At 40.4% G+C, this 17,158-nt stretch overlaps 2 protein-coding genes across 2 annotated transcripts; one reads left to right on the forward strand and one right to left on the reverse strand.

The window, feature by feature from the left end:
- Positions 1–47: 47 nt before the first annotated feature.
- On the reverse strand, positions 48–12,584 carry zyg11 (zyg-11 family member, cell cycle regulator). The gene is made up of 18 exons (XM_061780748.1): positions 12,289–12,584; positions 12,041–12,206; positions 11,206–11,417; positions 9,604–9,921; positions 9,416–9,529; positions 8,428–8,544; positions 7,856–7,996; positions 7,608–7,784; positions 7,416–7,480; positions 7,206–7,305; positions 7,068–7,118; positions 6,827–6,988; positions 5,443–5,490; positions 4,427–4,624; positions 4,298–4,350; positions 3,133–3,230; positions 1,972–2,161; positions 48–1,764 (listed from the first exon to the last, which is right to left on the reverse strand). Exons 1-17 carry the CDS (start codon positions 12,310–12,312, stop codon positions 1,983–1,985), a joined length of 2,223 nt encoding a protein of 740 aa, XP_061636732.1. The 5' UTR covers positions 12,313–12,584; the 3' UTR covers positions 48–1,764; positions 1,972–1,982.
- On the forward strand, positions 9,626–17,121 carry mrpl54 (mitochondrial ribosomal protein L54). The gene is made up of 5 exons (XM_061779620.1): positions 9,626–9,723; positions 12,000–12,165; positions 14,197–14,242; positions 14,337–14,493; positions 16,418–17,121. The coding sequence occupies exons 1-5, from the start codon at positions 9,626–9,628 to the stop codon at positions 16,548–16,550; spliced, it is 600 nt and encodes a 199-aa protein (XP_061635604.1). The 3' UTR covers positions 16,551–17,121.
- Positions 17,122–17,158: the final 37 nt, after the last annotated feature.

Here is a 17,158-nt window from a genome sequence, read left to right on the forward strand (position 1 = left end):
GATTGTGTGTTCTTTATTTCCTAATTGGAAATCATGACCAATTGTACCAAAGTGGATACTTTTTTATTAAAATGACTCGAATCATCACAGACAAAATAATGAAGTGTACAATAATATGTGATGCAACCTTTAAGCTAATACAGTTTGTCTTTTAAAGCGTATTTACACATTCCATTACCGCTTTGACGCTAACAAACGTGCTCACACATGGTGTATAAGAGAATAAAATTGTAACATGACAAGAATAAAGTCAAAGTGATCATGTTTATTAGAATAAGAGAATAAATCGTCACGTCGCAAGTATAGTCGTAGTTTGAGAATAAAGTCATTATGTTGCAAGAATAAAGTCTTAACGTTACACAAAATAACGTGAAGCTGAGAGAGTCGCTACGTCAGAAGAATAAAGTTGAAACAATATACATTTTAAGAATAAAGTCGGAGGATCATGAGAAAAAAAATAGCACCAAGTTACCAAAATGAGTGCCAATTGGAATGATATGGCAATAAAGCTGTGAAGTTATAAGAATAAAGTCGTAAACGTTACAAGACGACAGTAACATTGAGAATTATGTCGTAATGTACTAAGAATACAGTCGGAATATTACAAGAATTAAGTTGTAACGTTGCGTGTTTAAAGCCTGGAAGTTGTGAGAATTTCTTTTTCATATAACTTACGATTTCATTCTCAAAATGTTGCAATTTTGATCTTGTAACTCTTGTAATACGTTTCAAAGTTATAATACCAGAATAAAATCATACATTTACCCACATACCCACGGCCTCTGAACTGTGAGGCGGTGGTGCTAACCAATCGGCCGTGGCGCCGTGTGATGCAAAATTACGAGAATAAAGTCACGTTTCGCAAAATTTTTGCGTAAATTGAACAAGATTGTTAAAGTTGTCCAACTGTTTTTCTTAGCATTTTCAGACTTTTTTTTTTTTTTTTTTTGTCAATTCCCAAAATTCGTAACATTGCATCTATAAAGTCGTAAAATTATGAGAATAAAATCATGCTTTGAGAAAAAAGTTTTTGACATTTTATGAGGGAAAAACTATGAGAATGTTAGTTGCGTCAAATTTCGGCCATTTTCTCCCAATATGACAACTTTATTTTTGTAAAATGAAGACTACCTCCTCATATTACACTTCATTCTCCACTGTTTTTTTTGCGTAAAATTACCAATTTCTTTGGTGGTATTTCGACGTCACATTAATAAACTCAAAATGTCGCGAGTACATTTTGAGAGAAAAAGTTCAATTCAGAGAATCCAGCAGAATAAAGTTGTAATGTTAGGAAGAAAAATAGGCAACTTTCTGGAGTTGTGTAAAAATTCCACCTCATAAAATGATAACTTTCTCCAGATATCACAATTCATTGTCAACCGTTGTTCTCGTCAAATTACAAATTACTCTCTGTGGTATTTTGACTTTATACTGTAACCAACGCATACGAAGACATTTACACATACATCACTCCATTGATTAGACTGTTGTCATTCTGTAGTCTACAATACATTTCTCACCTCCGTTTCCTATTCTTTGTTTTCTCATTTTACAGCACTCAAGTATCATTGCAGCATGCTCCAGCTCATCAAACAAGAAAGGAGAAAAAAAATAAAAAAAAATAATAATAATCTCATAGACTTTGAAGCATACTTGCAACATTCGTATGTGACATAAATTAGGTTTGTGTGCAAACAACTGCATCCTCTCTGTCCATTTATTTATACATGAGACTCACTCGAGTCTTGCAGGATTGGTTACCTGAAAGAGATGAAGAATTTGACACCATCAGAGGACCTTAAAAAATTTTTTTTTTTTAAATTTGGAGGGTTCCCGTATCTTTATTTTGTATTTTAGCATATAATTTAAGAAAAATGAAGATGTTAATGAACAATACTTGTTGAGAATGGTATCACCTCTGCTTCAATTTGAGCCAGGAAAACCGCTAAAAATATAAATATTTTTTACCCTGGTGTAGCTTATAGCGGTGGCGGGCGAGCAGTGGCGGGCCGGCCCGTGCGTGCCCGATGGCGCTCCAGGCTCTCTAAAATGCTCTCCGTAAGCTGCCCGACGTCCGGGTGCGTCTGCGGGTTGGCGTGCACCCGTTCCAGCTGCTGCAGGCCGCCTTCCTCCAACAGCATACTGCAGTAGCGCCCGGCTGTGCGTGCCCACGCACAAACAACAGTACAAACACACATAACTGTCACAAATATTCATAATCTCGTGAACCCCTGCCGAGTCGCGTTTCACCATTAGCAAACTACTTTCTGTCCTTTCATCTGTAAGACATTTATTCGATTTTTTTAAGGGTATTGTTGTAAGATATGTTTGAATATACACAGGGTGGGTGAAAAGTAGCTAGGTATTAGAAATTGCTTGTATAATTCTGAAAACATGTTAAACAACCACTAACGTGGATTTTCTTTTTGTCTTTTCCTTATTGTCCTTCAGAAAGTCGTTCATTCCACCCGTGGCCATTTGAGGAAACTGATGCCACTGGTGCCGATGTGGAATTATGACGACATACTTTAATTTCCCCATGTAATGAAGAACATGTCTCATTTGTTTAAATAAATTTGAAGTTGACATAATTTAGATTTTATAAACTATTTTTAATACCTACTGTTGTTACTTTTCACGCACCCCGTATACTGTGTGAATATATGTGATTGGGAATCACAGTTTGGGGTACATTTAGGGTTTAAACTAATAATATTGATGATTATATATATAAAAAAATGAATAAATAAATAAAACTTTAGGGCTGTATCCATGATAGAGTTTTCACTCTATGTGTCATTAAATTGGACAAAATTTAAGAAAACGGACCTAAATTTTGTCTTAAGTATTGTTTTAAACAAACAAATCATAGGTTCTTCATGCATTGTGTTGTGTTATTCTGTTTTTGTCAATACAGTGTAAACTCTGTTGACAAATGACTCAGCCACAAACAAAACAGTTTACAAACAAGATTTCCAATTTTCAAACACGTGGCTTTGGTTCACGAACAAAATCCACTTGAAATAATCGATGAACCTCCCAGCCATTTTTGATCCGCTTGTCGTGGATGTCATTAGATGGTGCGTGTGTACCTAATGAAGTGTCCAGTGATTGTACATGGTCTCTCACCGTTCTTGCTGCAGACATGCTGCATGGCCCACGCAGCCCACAGCTGGACGCCTGGCGTGTGGAAGCACTCCAGCAGAGGAAAGAAGGGATTAAACGACCTACAGGACAACATACGTGTGCAATATTATGAGCAATATTCTAATGTACTCTGATATCTTTGAAAGCCTTTACATGTTATTCCCTATGGAAAGCCGTTTGACCATTTATTCGATATCCTTGCTATCCGTCTTAAGGTCCATGTACTAGTACACTCTTTGTCCTCACCAGTAAGACAATTCAGCACGAGGGGAACAACTAGGGAGCACTAGTAGAATGACTGTCTTTTCCAAGTGTGTTTTTTTTTTCTTCCCCCCACTACTACTTCCACAAATGTGCTCCACTTGTTAGACTAGTATCACTCACTAGTAGCCTCCTGGACCCTACAGTAGAACTAAAATGCCCACTACTGTAGTAATTTTGCCTCACTAGTAACATGTAGGTGTCCTACTAGTAAGAAAAAAGTTGTCCTACCAGTGAGCAAAAATGTCATACAGTAGTGGAAGGCAGTATTGGGGAGGAAAAAAAACATTACTAGGAAGACATAATCATGCTAAAAGTGCACCCTAGTGCTCTTTAATGTCTTACTAGATAATAAAAAAAGTTATTTTACGAGTACGCTTTTTGCCCTCACTAGTAGGACAACTTGGGCGTGCTAATAGGACAACTATATCTCACTACTACGACTATGTCTTACTAGTTAACAGCCAGCGCATCACTAGTAGTAGTGGTGCAGTTTTTTCCTCATTAGTAACACGTAGTTCTACTAGTAACCAACATAATGGCCAACATTCAAATAGTTTAAATACAGAAGCTGACGTTTTAGTCCTAAAAATGTAAAAAGTTAAATACAACTGAATTGTACTTGGAAAACAATGGACTGTACTTGCGAAGTAAAAAAAGTACTGTACTGGATTTAAGAAAAAGTTTCCATAACATGTTGCACAGCTACAAGCTTCAATCTAATATGTTTGATTGTATTTAATTCAGTGATTTCCCCCCCCCCCCCCCCGCATACCACTAGTGAATTGTCTTACTAGTGAGGCTAAAGGAGTACCGGTACATGGACTTTAAACTGGAAATCAAAGATCTCGAATAAATGCTTAAGCGGCTTTCCATAATTCCGTACCTGTAAGCTACCATCTCGCAGTTGGGCGCTGGCCACTTCATGATGACGTTGTGCTAGCAGAAGATCAACGTGTCGGACTTTTTTTGGTTTGCTTTTGTTGCGCGCATTTTCCCGGTCGACCGCTCTTACCAGCTGCTCCAGCAGGGAGAACCTGAGTTCGGGGCCGAGCGTCCACGCGTCCTTCCCCCGCGATGTCAGGTGCGCCAGGATGCCGGCGGCGAAGTAGCTCACCTCCACTTCAGGGCTGTGCAGGAGAGTGCTGATGTGGTCCAGGAAGGTGTGCACCATCAGCTCACAGTGCAGCTCACCCACCTCCGCTATGTTGTTCTAATACAGGACAAGAGGGCAATTCAGTGAACCCCTCAATACCCGCTGTCTGGCATTCACAAATTCATAGATTTTTTTATTTTGAATCCATCCTCCGTTATTTGCTCAGACTTGCCTATTCCGTTTTTGTGCTCAGGCCAGAGCAAAGGTATTACTTTGGCACCATCTAGTGGAATCTGGTTGTTGTTGTTGGGTTCTATCCGTTGATAGTGTCGTGTTGAGATGGTAGATGATAGAGCGTCTGATTTTCACTATTTGCAGCAAGGTTTGGTCTCTATAACACTAACACTGTACTGTGGTCCCCAACAGTAATAGTCATTGTTACAATGCAGAAACGTATGCCTGTGAGTATTGTTATATGCTCTGTTTGTGTTCTGTAGCTTAAAGAAGCAGTTGTTTGAAGGTTTAGAATTACCGTAACATCTATGCTCATTTCTGTTAGCCCATCTATGGTGTTTTGCATTACATGTGAGTATTGAGCTAGCAGACATTAGTCATACAAAATTATAATTTGGTTGAACATTTTGAAAATATACAACGTTAAATTCTCTTCTGTTTTTTTTGTGTCAGTTTTACAGTAATCTTCAACTGGGAGGATGTGTGTGTGTGTGTATATAAGTTCAAATGTGTTTAAATCATGTGGGAGGGGTACAACTGTAAAAGCATTAAAACAAGTATTTTCATTTGGTCACTCTATATCACGGGTGGATGTTGAACCTATCTCCCTGGATAAGTGGAGGTTCACTGTAAAGAATGTTTGCATGTTTTCATGATGGTGCTTGTCTTTTTAATAGGGTCCTAAAATAGAAGTTGCTCACCAACAGGCCGAGAACCTTCTGTTGAATGGACGACTCGTTAGGGAAGGACTGTGGAGAAAGGGCAAAACAAGTGAGTCACGCTTCCCCCATAGGCATACAGTACATTAATAGGAGATAATGTGGCATGGCTGTATTGATCGTGTGCATGATTAATAGTTCTACCGCGTATGCTGCACAGAACTTTGGAATATTTGATACAGTACCAGTGTGGAACCAAAACGTAAAACTGAAAAGGATCCCGACTTAAAATATTATTACAATGGCACGCTTGGGAAGAAAAAGTTGTGCTTGCTTATTTGTAATGTTAAAAAAATAGCTGTAAATGTTACAACAGCACGTCACTTTGCACAACTTGCTGTTTTCTAACAGGGAGGAGCTGAATGGCAAAATTCACAACAGGTGAGGACATCCACTTCTATTCCTTTCTGTGACTCTTCCAGTCACAATCTGCTGATGACACTGTGAGTCTCTAGGCACTTTTTCCACTTGCCTCTGAGAATGGCGAGGGACTTTGCAAAAAGTATTGAAACACTGAACAAGTGGACGTGTATTCAGAAGTTTAGACAAGGTTAAATTAAATTAACCTTCGAAGTTGAGTGCATTTTAGGTTCAACCTGAAATGCAACCCGAAAGTCCAATATCCCGAACTTTTTGTCAGTTGTTTGGTAACAACTGAGGTAAGTTGCGAGAATGAACTTCAAATGTTGCGAAACTTAATTTGTACAGTCACAAGAATCAAGTTGTAATATTACCAAAAAAAGCTATTGTTACAAGAACATAGTTGTAATTATATGAGTAAAGTTAAAACAAAGTCGGAATGTTAAGAGAATTAAATCACAAAGTTTTTGAAATTGAGTTTGGAAATCATGTAATGTCATGAGAATGAATTTGTGAAGCTACGAGAATAAAGTTGTAATGTTACTAAAATAGTTATAATGTTACGAAGATAGTTGTCACGTATGGATTATTATATTTTTTATGTACAGGTCCATCTCAAATTAGAATTTCTGTAGTTTAATTCAAAAACTCATTATATACAGTACATTCACCACACAAAATCAACTATTTTATGATTTTAAGTTATTGTATTGATGATTTTAGCTTATAGCTAAGGAAAACCCACATTTTACCATCTCCCAGAAATTACAATGTTACATAAGAAACAGTCAAAAAGATTTTACTCCAGAAATGAGGTTGCAATTGGCCTTCTGAAAAGTATTTTCTTGTGTTGAATGAGTCCGTATAATTTATGAGTGTCACTTTTGGAATTGCAATGCTGAAATACAATGAACTCCCCAACAGGATTCTAATTTATTGAGATACACGTGTATACTATAGCTTAAAACTGCACTTTTGTTGACAACGGACTGGGTCTGCTCTGTACCTCTAGAACCTTAATGAACAGGTCTAGTCCTTGATTCTCAATAAAGTGGCGGCAGGTTGTCGGCGACTCATCGGTTAGGTTCCAAAGGGCGCTCAGGGTGAATTTGAGGGTGGCATCCACTATGCCCTGAGTGGCCTTCTGACAAACAATGTGGAGCAATTGCTGCGGGGGGAGCAGACGGTGTATTAAAACCATCAAATTTGACCACTCTAACTAAAATTGTATTTCTTTTTTTTTTTACCTTGACTATGAACAACTCTGCTCCCAGCTGAGCCGTTTGCTCTGTGGACAGCTGGGGAAGATATTTAGAAGTTAAATATTTATATATTAAAAAAAAAAATAAACAACAACAAAAATAAAAAGAAACATACAAGCATACCTTAGCAGCCAGTATGGAAATGATAGCCACAGCCATCCTCTGCATATTCTGGTCCTCGTGATTGCAGAGCCACTGCATTACCAGTTTAGCTGCCTCAAACCTTGAAAATGAGCACCAAAAAAAAAAAAAAAAAAAGGGTCTCTTTCAAAGGCTGTATTATTGTAAACGTCTGTACCTAATGTTTCGGCCGGTCGAGCGTTCACTTCCTACCTGTTAAATGGGACCTCTTGTAAAATGTGGTCGCTGCAGAGAGACAGCAGACAGTTCTTCTGCAACTGGAAAACAGAGAGGAACATGATGTTGGCTCATTGTTTGCACACTTTAAGTGGTTGACCGCTGAGCCCATTTCACCCGCGTTGCTAACCAAAACACAAACCCCAAGAAAGAGAAGCCTCTCTCTACCTGCTGATGGTTGGGGAACGTTCTCATGGCCTCCAGCAGGAGCTGAGTGACGGTGCTGAGCAGACGGACCGGCATCCTGGCCGCCAGGTCCTGCTTGGTCAGGTTGAAGACGCAGGCGCTCGCCGCCAGCTGGACGTTGAGCGTGGCCTGGTGGTTCTTCATGCCGAGGACCACCAGCTGGGGAGACATTTTTCAGTAGAAGACCATCAATGAGGAACCGAGAGTGACACAGGCGTGCGCGTCCGCACCTTTAAAATGTCCGGCCGAGGCTTCTCCATGACGTGCGTGAGGCTGAAGAGGTGAAAGAGCGCTTCTCTCACGAAGCCCTCCCGTTCGCTGTAGCGGCGCAGCGCCTCGCAGATCTGCGTTTCGTTGGCTTCCCCAGTCACCTGTTCAAACGCACACAAACAATATATCTTTATGTCTTTGCTATCTATGCCATTTGTAGGCAAACTTTCTTGTGTTTGATTTTTTAAAACAGATAGATAGGCCATGATTAAACTGTATCCACCTGTTGCAATTCATACAAGACTAGTATTTACATCAACAGGCTTATAGATTTCACTAAGAGTGCGTACATTTGTGAGTAAAATGGGACGAGATCATAAACAGGTCTACAGATTTCACTAAGACTACGTAAATTTGTGAGGAAATTGAGTCAAGATCATCATTATTTTTTTAAATAATTTGTGTGACAATTTTAGTTGGTGTGCTGTGAGATTTTTGTAAATGATGTGCTTTGGCACAAAAAAGGTTGGGAAACACGAGGCTAATGTATGCCACGCCAGAAAAACATTAATAATAATAAAAAGAATCCTACTTTAAGGTTTCCTTCTCCGGAAAGGAAGTCGGAAAAACCGGCGTCCGTTGCCAGAAGTCCCACAAATGTCATTTGCGGTCTCTCGTCTACAAACGTCTTCACAGCTGTGTCGGTAACCTGCAAAAAGACACCTAACAGTCAGCAAAGTTCACATGGCATTTTTTAAAGGGGGCATATGATGGAAAATGTACTTTTTAACGGCTTGTACAGGGTGATTGAAAAGTAACTCCCTATTTTAAAATACTTATAATTTATTCTTATGTTGTAATATTTTTCTCAATTTTTTTTTGTATGTTCCATGATTAAAGGAGCAAGTCTATACTAGCAAACCAACGACTTTGGAAGAACTTGAAGGGCGAATACGAGAAGTTATGTCTTCCCATTCCACAAGAGTTCCTCGTGAAATCAGTTAATGCGGTTCCCAAGCGGCTTGAGAAACTGGTGGCTAATGCTGGCGCCCATACCGAATTTTACATAAAACTCCATGCAATACACTTTCTTCTCATGTTCATTTCTTGTAAGAATTATAGTTCAGAAATAAATTACAAGTACTTGAAAATAGGGAGTTACTTTTCAATCACCTGGTATACAAAAATGAGTAGCCGCTCGCTTCAATGCAACACCCTAGCTCCGGCCGTGCGTTATGGGCGTATCGAGTTACCGTTCAGTGATTTTTGTACGACAATACAGACGTAACATTTGACATCGCTCTGTATCCAAAGCTTGCTCATAACACAAATCCAAAAAGGGTAAAAACAATTATATTTTGACCGAGCGATGGCGCCAAGGACGACATTTTAAAAAAATCAAACAGGCTAGACTTTTCATTATGTGTTGTAGGGCCAAATCGTTGATCAACTGTATGCATCTTGGCCTGATAAAGTTTGGGAAACACTGAAAAACAAATTGATTGATTTGAGATTCTTGCTTTTCATTGGACAGTGTTTCAAAAATAACAACAAAAAAACACTGTATTCCTTTGGGTTACCTGTTTCCTTCCCGACACATCCAGAGAAACGAGAGCCGGTAGTATGCCGGGTTGCCCGAGCAGTTGCCGAGCGACATCGGAGGTGAACTGTTTGTCATCGCTGATGTCCAAATGCTGCGGGCAAACGGAAGCATATAAAAGAAGTTACAAAAGTTGGACCCTCGGCGCGGTGCTCCACACCCGCTCACCTGCAACACGTCCAGCTGGCCGATGACGCCCAGCAGCTGCGCGGTGCTCATCTCCAGCCTCTTCAGCTGGTGCAGCGTGAGCGAGCGCAGCCTCTCCTTCAGGCCCAGCAGCGGGTTGAGGTTGGTGACCGACGTGTTGGACAGATCTAGGCTCTCCAGACGGGGCAGGGAGCACACGTCGGCCAGACCCGAGTCGTAGAAGTCCACGTTGGCCAGGGAGAGCGAGCGCAGGCCCTGGAGGGCGCTGAAACCGTGGGGGCTCGGCTCCCCCAGAGAGGACATGGTGAGCCCCGTCAGCACCAATCGCTGGAGGGACTCCTGTGCGGGGAGAAACGCACATGGGTTGTCCTTGTAGGGAGTGCGTACAGGCAAGCGGAGGCCACACGTAAAGCTGAGCCACATCGTCTTCGGTACAATCGTGCTCACCATTATTGGCACCCCTTCATTTTTTTGCATAACCTGTGTAATGTACCAAACTTATACCATCAGAATCTTTTAATTGGAGTTCCAAAGTAATTTAACAAAAAAATGATTTTTTTTTTCAACTTATATATTGTCAAATCAAAAAAAATGAAAACAGCATGTGCAGCAATATTGGCTCCCCCCCCCCCCCCTCCCCCTTAATATCTGGTTGCACACCTTTTGATAGGGATGATAGCTTCCAAATGTTTTTCTTGTATCCATTCTCAGGTGGTATTTTTTCCCACTCTTCCTTTGTAATTTGTTCAAGCTCTTAAACATTTGCAGGGTATTTTCCTCAGTGGAAGATTTCAGCTCCCCCAAAGATTTTCAATTGGATTGAGTCAGGACTCATTGCTGGCCATTTTAAAAGAGTCATTTTTTTTCCCTTTTCAACCAATCCTTTGTGCTTTTGCTTTGGGCCTTTGTTTTGCTCGAGGACCCATGATCTTCGCCTCAAACGACCTTTTCGTCAATGGGTATGACATTTCACTCTAAAATCCCTTGATCATTTTCTTATTTCATGATACTTGTGATACAATCAAGGCCTCCAGTACCAGATGTAACAAAGCAGCCCCACAGCATTATGGCTCCTCCACCATGCTTTATTATTGGCAGGGTTGTTCTTTTCCTTAAAGGCTTCATTGCGCTGTCTGTAAATGTTTGTGTGCATTGCTAAAAAGTTCTATTTTTGTTTCATTTGTCCGTAAAAATTTGCTCATCATTTGCTCTTTTGTATCAAACACAAGTTTGCTACAGAAAAATGTCTTTTCAATTGATTAATTTTCTTCAGGAGCTATTGCACATTTAGTACTTAGACTTCATGGGTGCATATAATGGTGAGCACGACTGTAAATTCAAGCACTTTCTAAGCAATTTAAAGACCTTTTTTAAAAACGTTTCCAGTACTGTAAACTTACATGTCTCCAATTATACGAACACATATATATTACAGCTTAAAAGTGTTGTAGGGGGTGCATACATTTTCAAGCACTATCCTTTTCCAGACCCATGAGGGAACCCGCAATAGAAAAGACCCCCTTGCTTTAAAGCCTGTGAAAAGTTAGACTGGATAGCAAGTCCCCCCCCCCCCCCCCCCCCCCCCCCCCACACACACACACACACACACACATCCTTTCTTACCTGACAGTATTTGTTGGTGGCCAGCCCGTGGAGAATGTCGGGGATGGTGAGGTCGGCGTTGACCCGTGCGGCGTCCAGCTCCGACAACCTGTGAGGACAGAGGGCTCGCTGGAAGGCCTTTGCGGATATGCGCGCCGTGCGGACGCACGCACGCCTCAGCCGCAGGTACTCGCAGTTCCGGAACACGCCCACCGTGCTGTCGTTCAGCAGACCTGTGTTGGATATGTGCAGTTTTTTTCACTGCATTACAAGTTGAATTTTGCATACAGGGAAATCCATCCCATTTAAATGGATACTTATATTAAAATACCGCAATTGGAACCGACGTCGACACAGGAATTTAAAATTGTATTTACTAAAAAAAAAAAAAAAGGACATTATTTCAAATTGACAGCAAAGAAAACGCAAAAACATAAAATGATTATGATTCCGTGACTGGTTTGGTACGTAACAGAAAGAAAATGCTCATCATTGTTTTCCAAAGTAAAACGTGATGTTTGCCCGATGCTTTTCTTATTATGATTAAACACAAAGTCAATCAGTCTGCTTTCAAGGAGGACTACAGAAATCTGAGAATATTTACTAGGGATATTCGATACCACTTCTTTTCGAGACCGAGAGACGAGTACTGTCCCTTGAGCACTCACCGATATTGCTCCTGAATACCGATACCGCAATTTTAAGTCAAAAAATGTTTCTGAAACGATTAACCAATTTCCAAAATAGTTCTCAATTAATTTGATAATCGGTTAATTGTCAATGAATTGCTTAATTGTTGCACGTCTCGTACCCAGTGTGAGTACTTTAGCCACATCAGGTGATGTTGTGTGTTTACCCTCGGTTGCCATTTTGGCCAAGAGCTGGTCTGCGAGCTCCTGGGGGAAGAGCACAGCTTCCCTGAAGCACAGGGACCCGTCGGCACGCTTCACGCACAAGCACTCCAGGTTCTGGCTCACGAAGGTGAGGCACAGGTCCGTCAGGCCCGCCGGGGACGATTCGTCCTGCGGACCACACAGCAACACCTCGTCCGGCACAGAAATCAGTCGAACGTGAAGCCGAATGAGAGAGAAAGCGAAAACCTACCGTGTCGAGGAAAATGGAGGCCATCGTTGAGAAACTATTTCCGCTTATGCGACAGGGAAAGTGTTACCCTCACAGGCTATAGAGTGGCTCCAGCTCGGCCGGTCCTTTTTCGCCAGAACGCCGGGCTGACTGGCCGGTGAAGCTAACTAGGCTAACTAGCTAGCTCACTTGTTGTCGCCTCCGCTCGCTCTCGGAGCCACAGCGTCGACGGCTGTCCACTTTGCAGCAAGTCATTTTTGAGGATTGTTTTACAGTCTGTATTTTATGTCAACAAAAAAACGGGGTTAGCCCCTCTTTATGGGGTTAAGCGAGAGAGTAGTCAGGTCTATTTTTGACGTGACTGATCACAGATATGAACAGAAGACTCGATATGGCAGCGGGCTGTCGCAGCCCGGCTTCGCGACGTGCCTACGTAGCGGCCACGTTGGTGGAGACAACTTGCCCATCAACGGTAATGAATGTATATTGAAAATAAGGCATAACTTGTTCATTTTTCAACCGATTTTCGTTTGGTGTGCTTTTTAGTTTACACAAAAACGTGTGAAACCAATACAGAATATTGAAAAATAAATCACAAAATATTTTTACTTGTGAACAGTTATTCGCAGTTCTGCGTAGTGATTGTACAGCGTTGTGTGCGACCGTATGCACCGCAATATGCCTACATCCTTGTCATTTTGGTTTGAGTGCCCTCCACACACATGGAATGCGGCTACACTTTTGCCCCCACTCACTGAAATGTCGCCGTTTGCACGCAGCGAAAGGGGGCGTGTCCTATCTACAATTTTTTTTTTTATATATCTTTGTAACAGACCGTAAACAAAAGGTCACAACTCGGGAAATACATCCGAAGCGAGGAGACTGAATTACGGAAGCCGCGATGAGGGACTTTTACAAACCAAGAAGGATAGTGGCAAACCATAAAATTCGTTATGAACCATAGGAAGATATTTAGATTACAGTATTTACTTAGTGAATACGTTCAGTTTTACAAGCGAGGAGGTGGGTATTTTTTTTTTGGGAGGGGGGGTATTCCGTCTAGATTTTATTCCTACAAACACTATTTTACATCAATAGTGTGTAACAGATTAGAAAACACTGTACAAAAACGTCACGTTCATTTACAATAAAGGAATAAAGAGCGGCGGGTCTACGGAAGTCTGGGTGGATATGTGACAAAACCAGAAGCGGAAAGAGAGAAGATGGTTCTGTTTTTCTTCATTCATATGATACAGTATAGGCATAGTTGGTTTAATGAAAAATTATTGTAAAATTACGTTTTTTTTCATAAAAACGCAGCCTGGTAGGTTTAGCGAAGTGTAACGCACGGGCTTCTAAAGTCGCTCTTTCGTTGACAAAAACTCAAACATATAAATTGTTTCGGAACGAATCAACACAACGTTGACTCGCCTCACAAATTTTGCGTAAACAACAACACTGTCGCTTCTTGAGTACGTCATCAACTCGTACTTCCATGAGCTCCGTCTGTAATAACATACAAACAGTATAACGATAAAAATCCACAGTCAGACTTCATTTGGCTTGGTAATGTTTTGTTATTATATATATTATTCTCCAACTGAGACGTGTCGGCTAGAAATAAAGCCAGTTAGTTGAGTAAAATGTATACTTTATGAAACACAAGCTAAAATAGAATGCAGTACGTATTGGCGTCTACAGGGGGCAGTGCAGTTTTAGAAGTAGCGTCATGTCAGAGTGCACGGAAAGGAAGTAGAAGACTGAATGTCAAATTGTAGCATGGTACGCTAATGTCGCCTGTAGTTAGCGAGTTACTGTAAAAAAAAAAAAAAAGAACAAAACAAAAAAAATGTCCGGCCACCCTTTAGTTAGGGTCGCTTTGTTAACTAAACACATCGCAAACAATGCGCTACTTCTAACATTCCGTAGGAAGGACGCGTTAAACAAGTTACAAGCATGTGGATATGCGAAAAAAGTGGGTGAGTAAAGGAGCTTTTTCAGTAAAAGTGTATTGCCTTTCCATCAATGGCGACGTGTTTTTAATAACAATGGCAATGTCGCTCCTTCAGCCACCAAAGGTAAAGGAAAGGGGATGGTTAAAGACGAGCTAAAAGGACCAGAGGTGTGCAAAGATCCAGTCCGGTTGACTTCTTATGCAGTGGGGGCCAACATCTACAAACAGGGAGAAGACCCCAAACTCAAACCAGTGGAGGAATACCCAGAGTGGTAAGAAGGGTTTAATCTTCCTTCCATTATATCACACATTAGTATTATTGCGGTAATTGGCCAATGATAACATCACAGCTGCAAATAAAAGACAGCAGTCATTAGATTGTTGTTTCATTAAAGTTAATTACACTGGTCAATGGGTACAACAATGAATGTAATTTTGTCAAATGCATTTGGCCACATCAAGATAATCAAAACGTTTGGATGGTTCTGCACTGTTTTTGTGCAGGGGTGGCGAGGGGCCGGAGAAGCCTACGCATGATGGGATATGTGAAGAGTAACAGTGTTGATGATATTTGACTTTATTTTAGTTCCACTTGAAGCATTAAGTGGACATGTGTTGTGTTAGTAATAATTCAGTCACGTAGACGATTCGTGAAACACATCAATGACATGACATCATATTCTCAACATTAGAAAAGAAGGACTCTGATCGGCTCAAATCAATTCTCAATGATACGTAACCAATTGATGCATGATACAATTTACAACCAATTTATTACAGTACTGTTGAAAATGATACAGTCCTGCCAGGTTTGAGCTTCTCCTTGGATTTCTTTCAATAGTTTCGTTCATGTCGAACTGCCGAGCTGCTTCACGGTTCCCTTTTGATGTCAATAGTGGTCACATTCTTCTTAAAAACACCATAGTAACTTGCCCATATTTTACTCAACAATTTTTAACATTGGAGATGTGCTCTGTAAAGTGGCAGTACACGAAATATATCTGCTGCAGACGTTAAATCTAACAAACATGGTGTTGCCCGCGAGGCCGTCATGATTCTCAGTGTGCGTTCGGGAATGTACTCCGGCGCTGCTCCGCTACACTCTGGACCGTTCAGAAGCTCAAAACGTTATTGGAATACGCACACTCTCAGAGTTAGGGTGCCGTCAGATTGAATTTCCGTACGCCTCCTTGGCATGCAGTGGAAATGTATTATTTATTTATTTATTTTTAAATATAGATTTTATATATTTATGTTATATATAAATCTATCACAATTAGACATTACTTATCATATTGTAATGAAATTACACCTTTACCGCAACCCCTAGGTACAGTTATGTTTATACAATGTGATTCCCCACCCCCAATTTTCCTTATACCTATGTATAATACGCTGTATAGACTTTGGATAAACTTTTTGGGGAAAAGTGCATATTGTACAGCAGTGGTTCTCAACTTTTGTCACCCTGGGACCCACATAATCCTATTGTTGCAAAATCGCAACCCACTTTCAGAGACCTGAAGAACAATCATTTGTTTTTGTCTAAAAATAGCCTCTGAAAACATATGTACAGTATATTGTATTTTTAAATGCTGTTTCAAATTAGTTTACTGTACCGCCAACAGAATATTGCTTGCCAATAAATCCACCAGCCAAAGGCTGAGCTGCACTGTATTTGTGTACAGAATAAACTTGTAGCTAGAGAACACGAAAATAACTTTCTTGTCACTTTCCTTCTATGTTCCGTGTGGGAACGCCTCTGTACTGAAGGGAAAAAATCTTAATAAGAAAACGTAATTTTTTTCACTATCTATCTGTGGCCCACCCAAAAAGGGTCCACGACCCACAAGTTGAGAATTGCTGTTATTCATTGTGCACCAGAAATTATGATCGATACGGGCAGCCATATCGATAGATTTCAATGCTGTACCTGTAATGGAAAATCTGCCTGCTATATGTGATCAGATAAGTCTTGGTGAAGCAGCATGTGGCTCATCGCACCAGGTTATTTTTGAATGCTTTACTCAAAGTAACTGAACGATTGTATGCTTATGCTCATGAGGCAGCTCAAATTGTGCACGTTGTACACTGCAATACACATTATAACTTGTATGTTTTCCCCCCTGCTATCTACAGTAAAATTGGAGTTTTCTTAAATATATGTAGTCTAAAATGAGTATTTTCCTGTTTTAGGCTCTTTCAGTTGAACCTGGAGGCGCCCTACAAGCTCCACGAGCTGGAGGAGGAAAGCTGGGCGTACTGGAAGCGTCTCCGAAAGGAAAGCATTTGGCGTCACAACAGATTGCATAAAGGGAAGAAGTTCTAGACTGGACTGAAATCAACTTGGTTGTTTATATCATGTCACAGCATTTAATGACTCTAATGTACATGTGTTCATATTTGTTTTTTTAATGTCCATCTCCTCATTAAAAAAAAACGTTTCCCCATTGTTGTGCAATTTAATTTTCTTACTTCACTGCCAGCCTTCCCAGTTAACATGGATATTTGACTTCTAAAGCAGTGAATGTGTTTTAATTAGCATAATGTGATGATACAAGTTACATTTTCATCAAGAAACCCCAAATATTTGTTTTGGATAAAAGTAAATGTTTTTAAATCTTTTTTTATGAACACTGCACACTTATTGGTGTGGTCTTACGAATGCTAGTTATGTTAGCTAAATGCTAATAGAGGAACTTTCACAATGGCTGGGATCCAGAAACTGCACTTCGCTGTAAATCAACTCTGTAGATATCACTATGATGCTTACTTCAGATAATTTGCTGTGCCATCACTGCTTCTGTGGTGGCGTCACAAGGATTGCTATGATATGCTGTGATGTATTTGTATTGCTCTGTTTATTTTCTTCCTTGACCAAAAAAGAAAAGAAAACTGCAGCATTGTGTAGTTTCCAAGTTGTTGTTTTTTTTTTTA

The sequence above is a fragment of the Phyllopteryx taeniolatus genome, chromosome 7 (assembly GCF_024500385.1).
Source record: "Phyllopteryx taeniolatus isolate TA_2022b chromosome 7, UOR_Ptae_1.2, whole genome shotgun sequence".
Classification (NCBI taxonomy): Eukaryota; Metazoa; Chordata; class Actinopteri; order Syngnathiformes; family Syngnathidae; genus Phyllopteryx; species Phyllopteryx taeniolatus.

Coding starts and splice junctions, on each gene's coding strand:
- zyg11 (XM_061780748.1), bottom strand. CDS start 12,312: ATGGCCTCCATTTTCCTCGACACG. Junction 11,418..12,040: donor GGCCAAAATGGCAACCGAGG/GTAAACACACAA, acceptor TATCCAACACAG/GTCTGCTGAACGACAGCACG. Junction 3,231..4,297: donor TGCGAGATGGTAGCTTACAG/GTACGGAATTAT, acceptor GTTGTCCTGTAG/GTCGTTTAATCCCTTCTTTC.
- mrpl54 (XM_061779620.1), top strand. CDS start 9,626: ATGACGCCCAGCAGCTGCGCGGTGCTCATCTCCAGCCTCTTCAGCTGG. Junction 12,166..14,196: donor CCAGGTTCTGGCTCACGAAG/GTGAGGCACAGG, acceptor AACATTCCGTAG/GAAGGACGCGTTAAACAAGT. Junction 14,494..16,417: donor GTGGAGGAATACCCAGAGTG/GTAAGAAGGGTT, acceptor TTCCTGTTTTAG/GCTCTTTCAGTTGAACCTGG.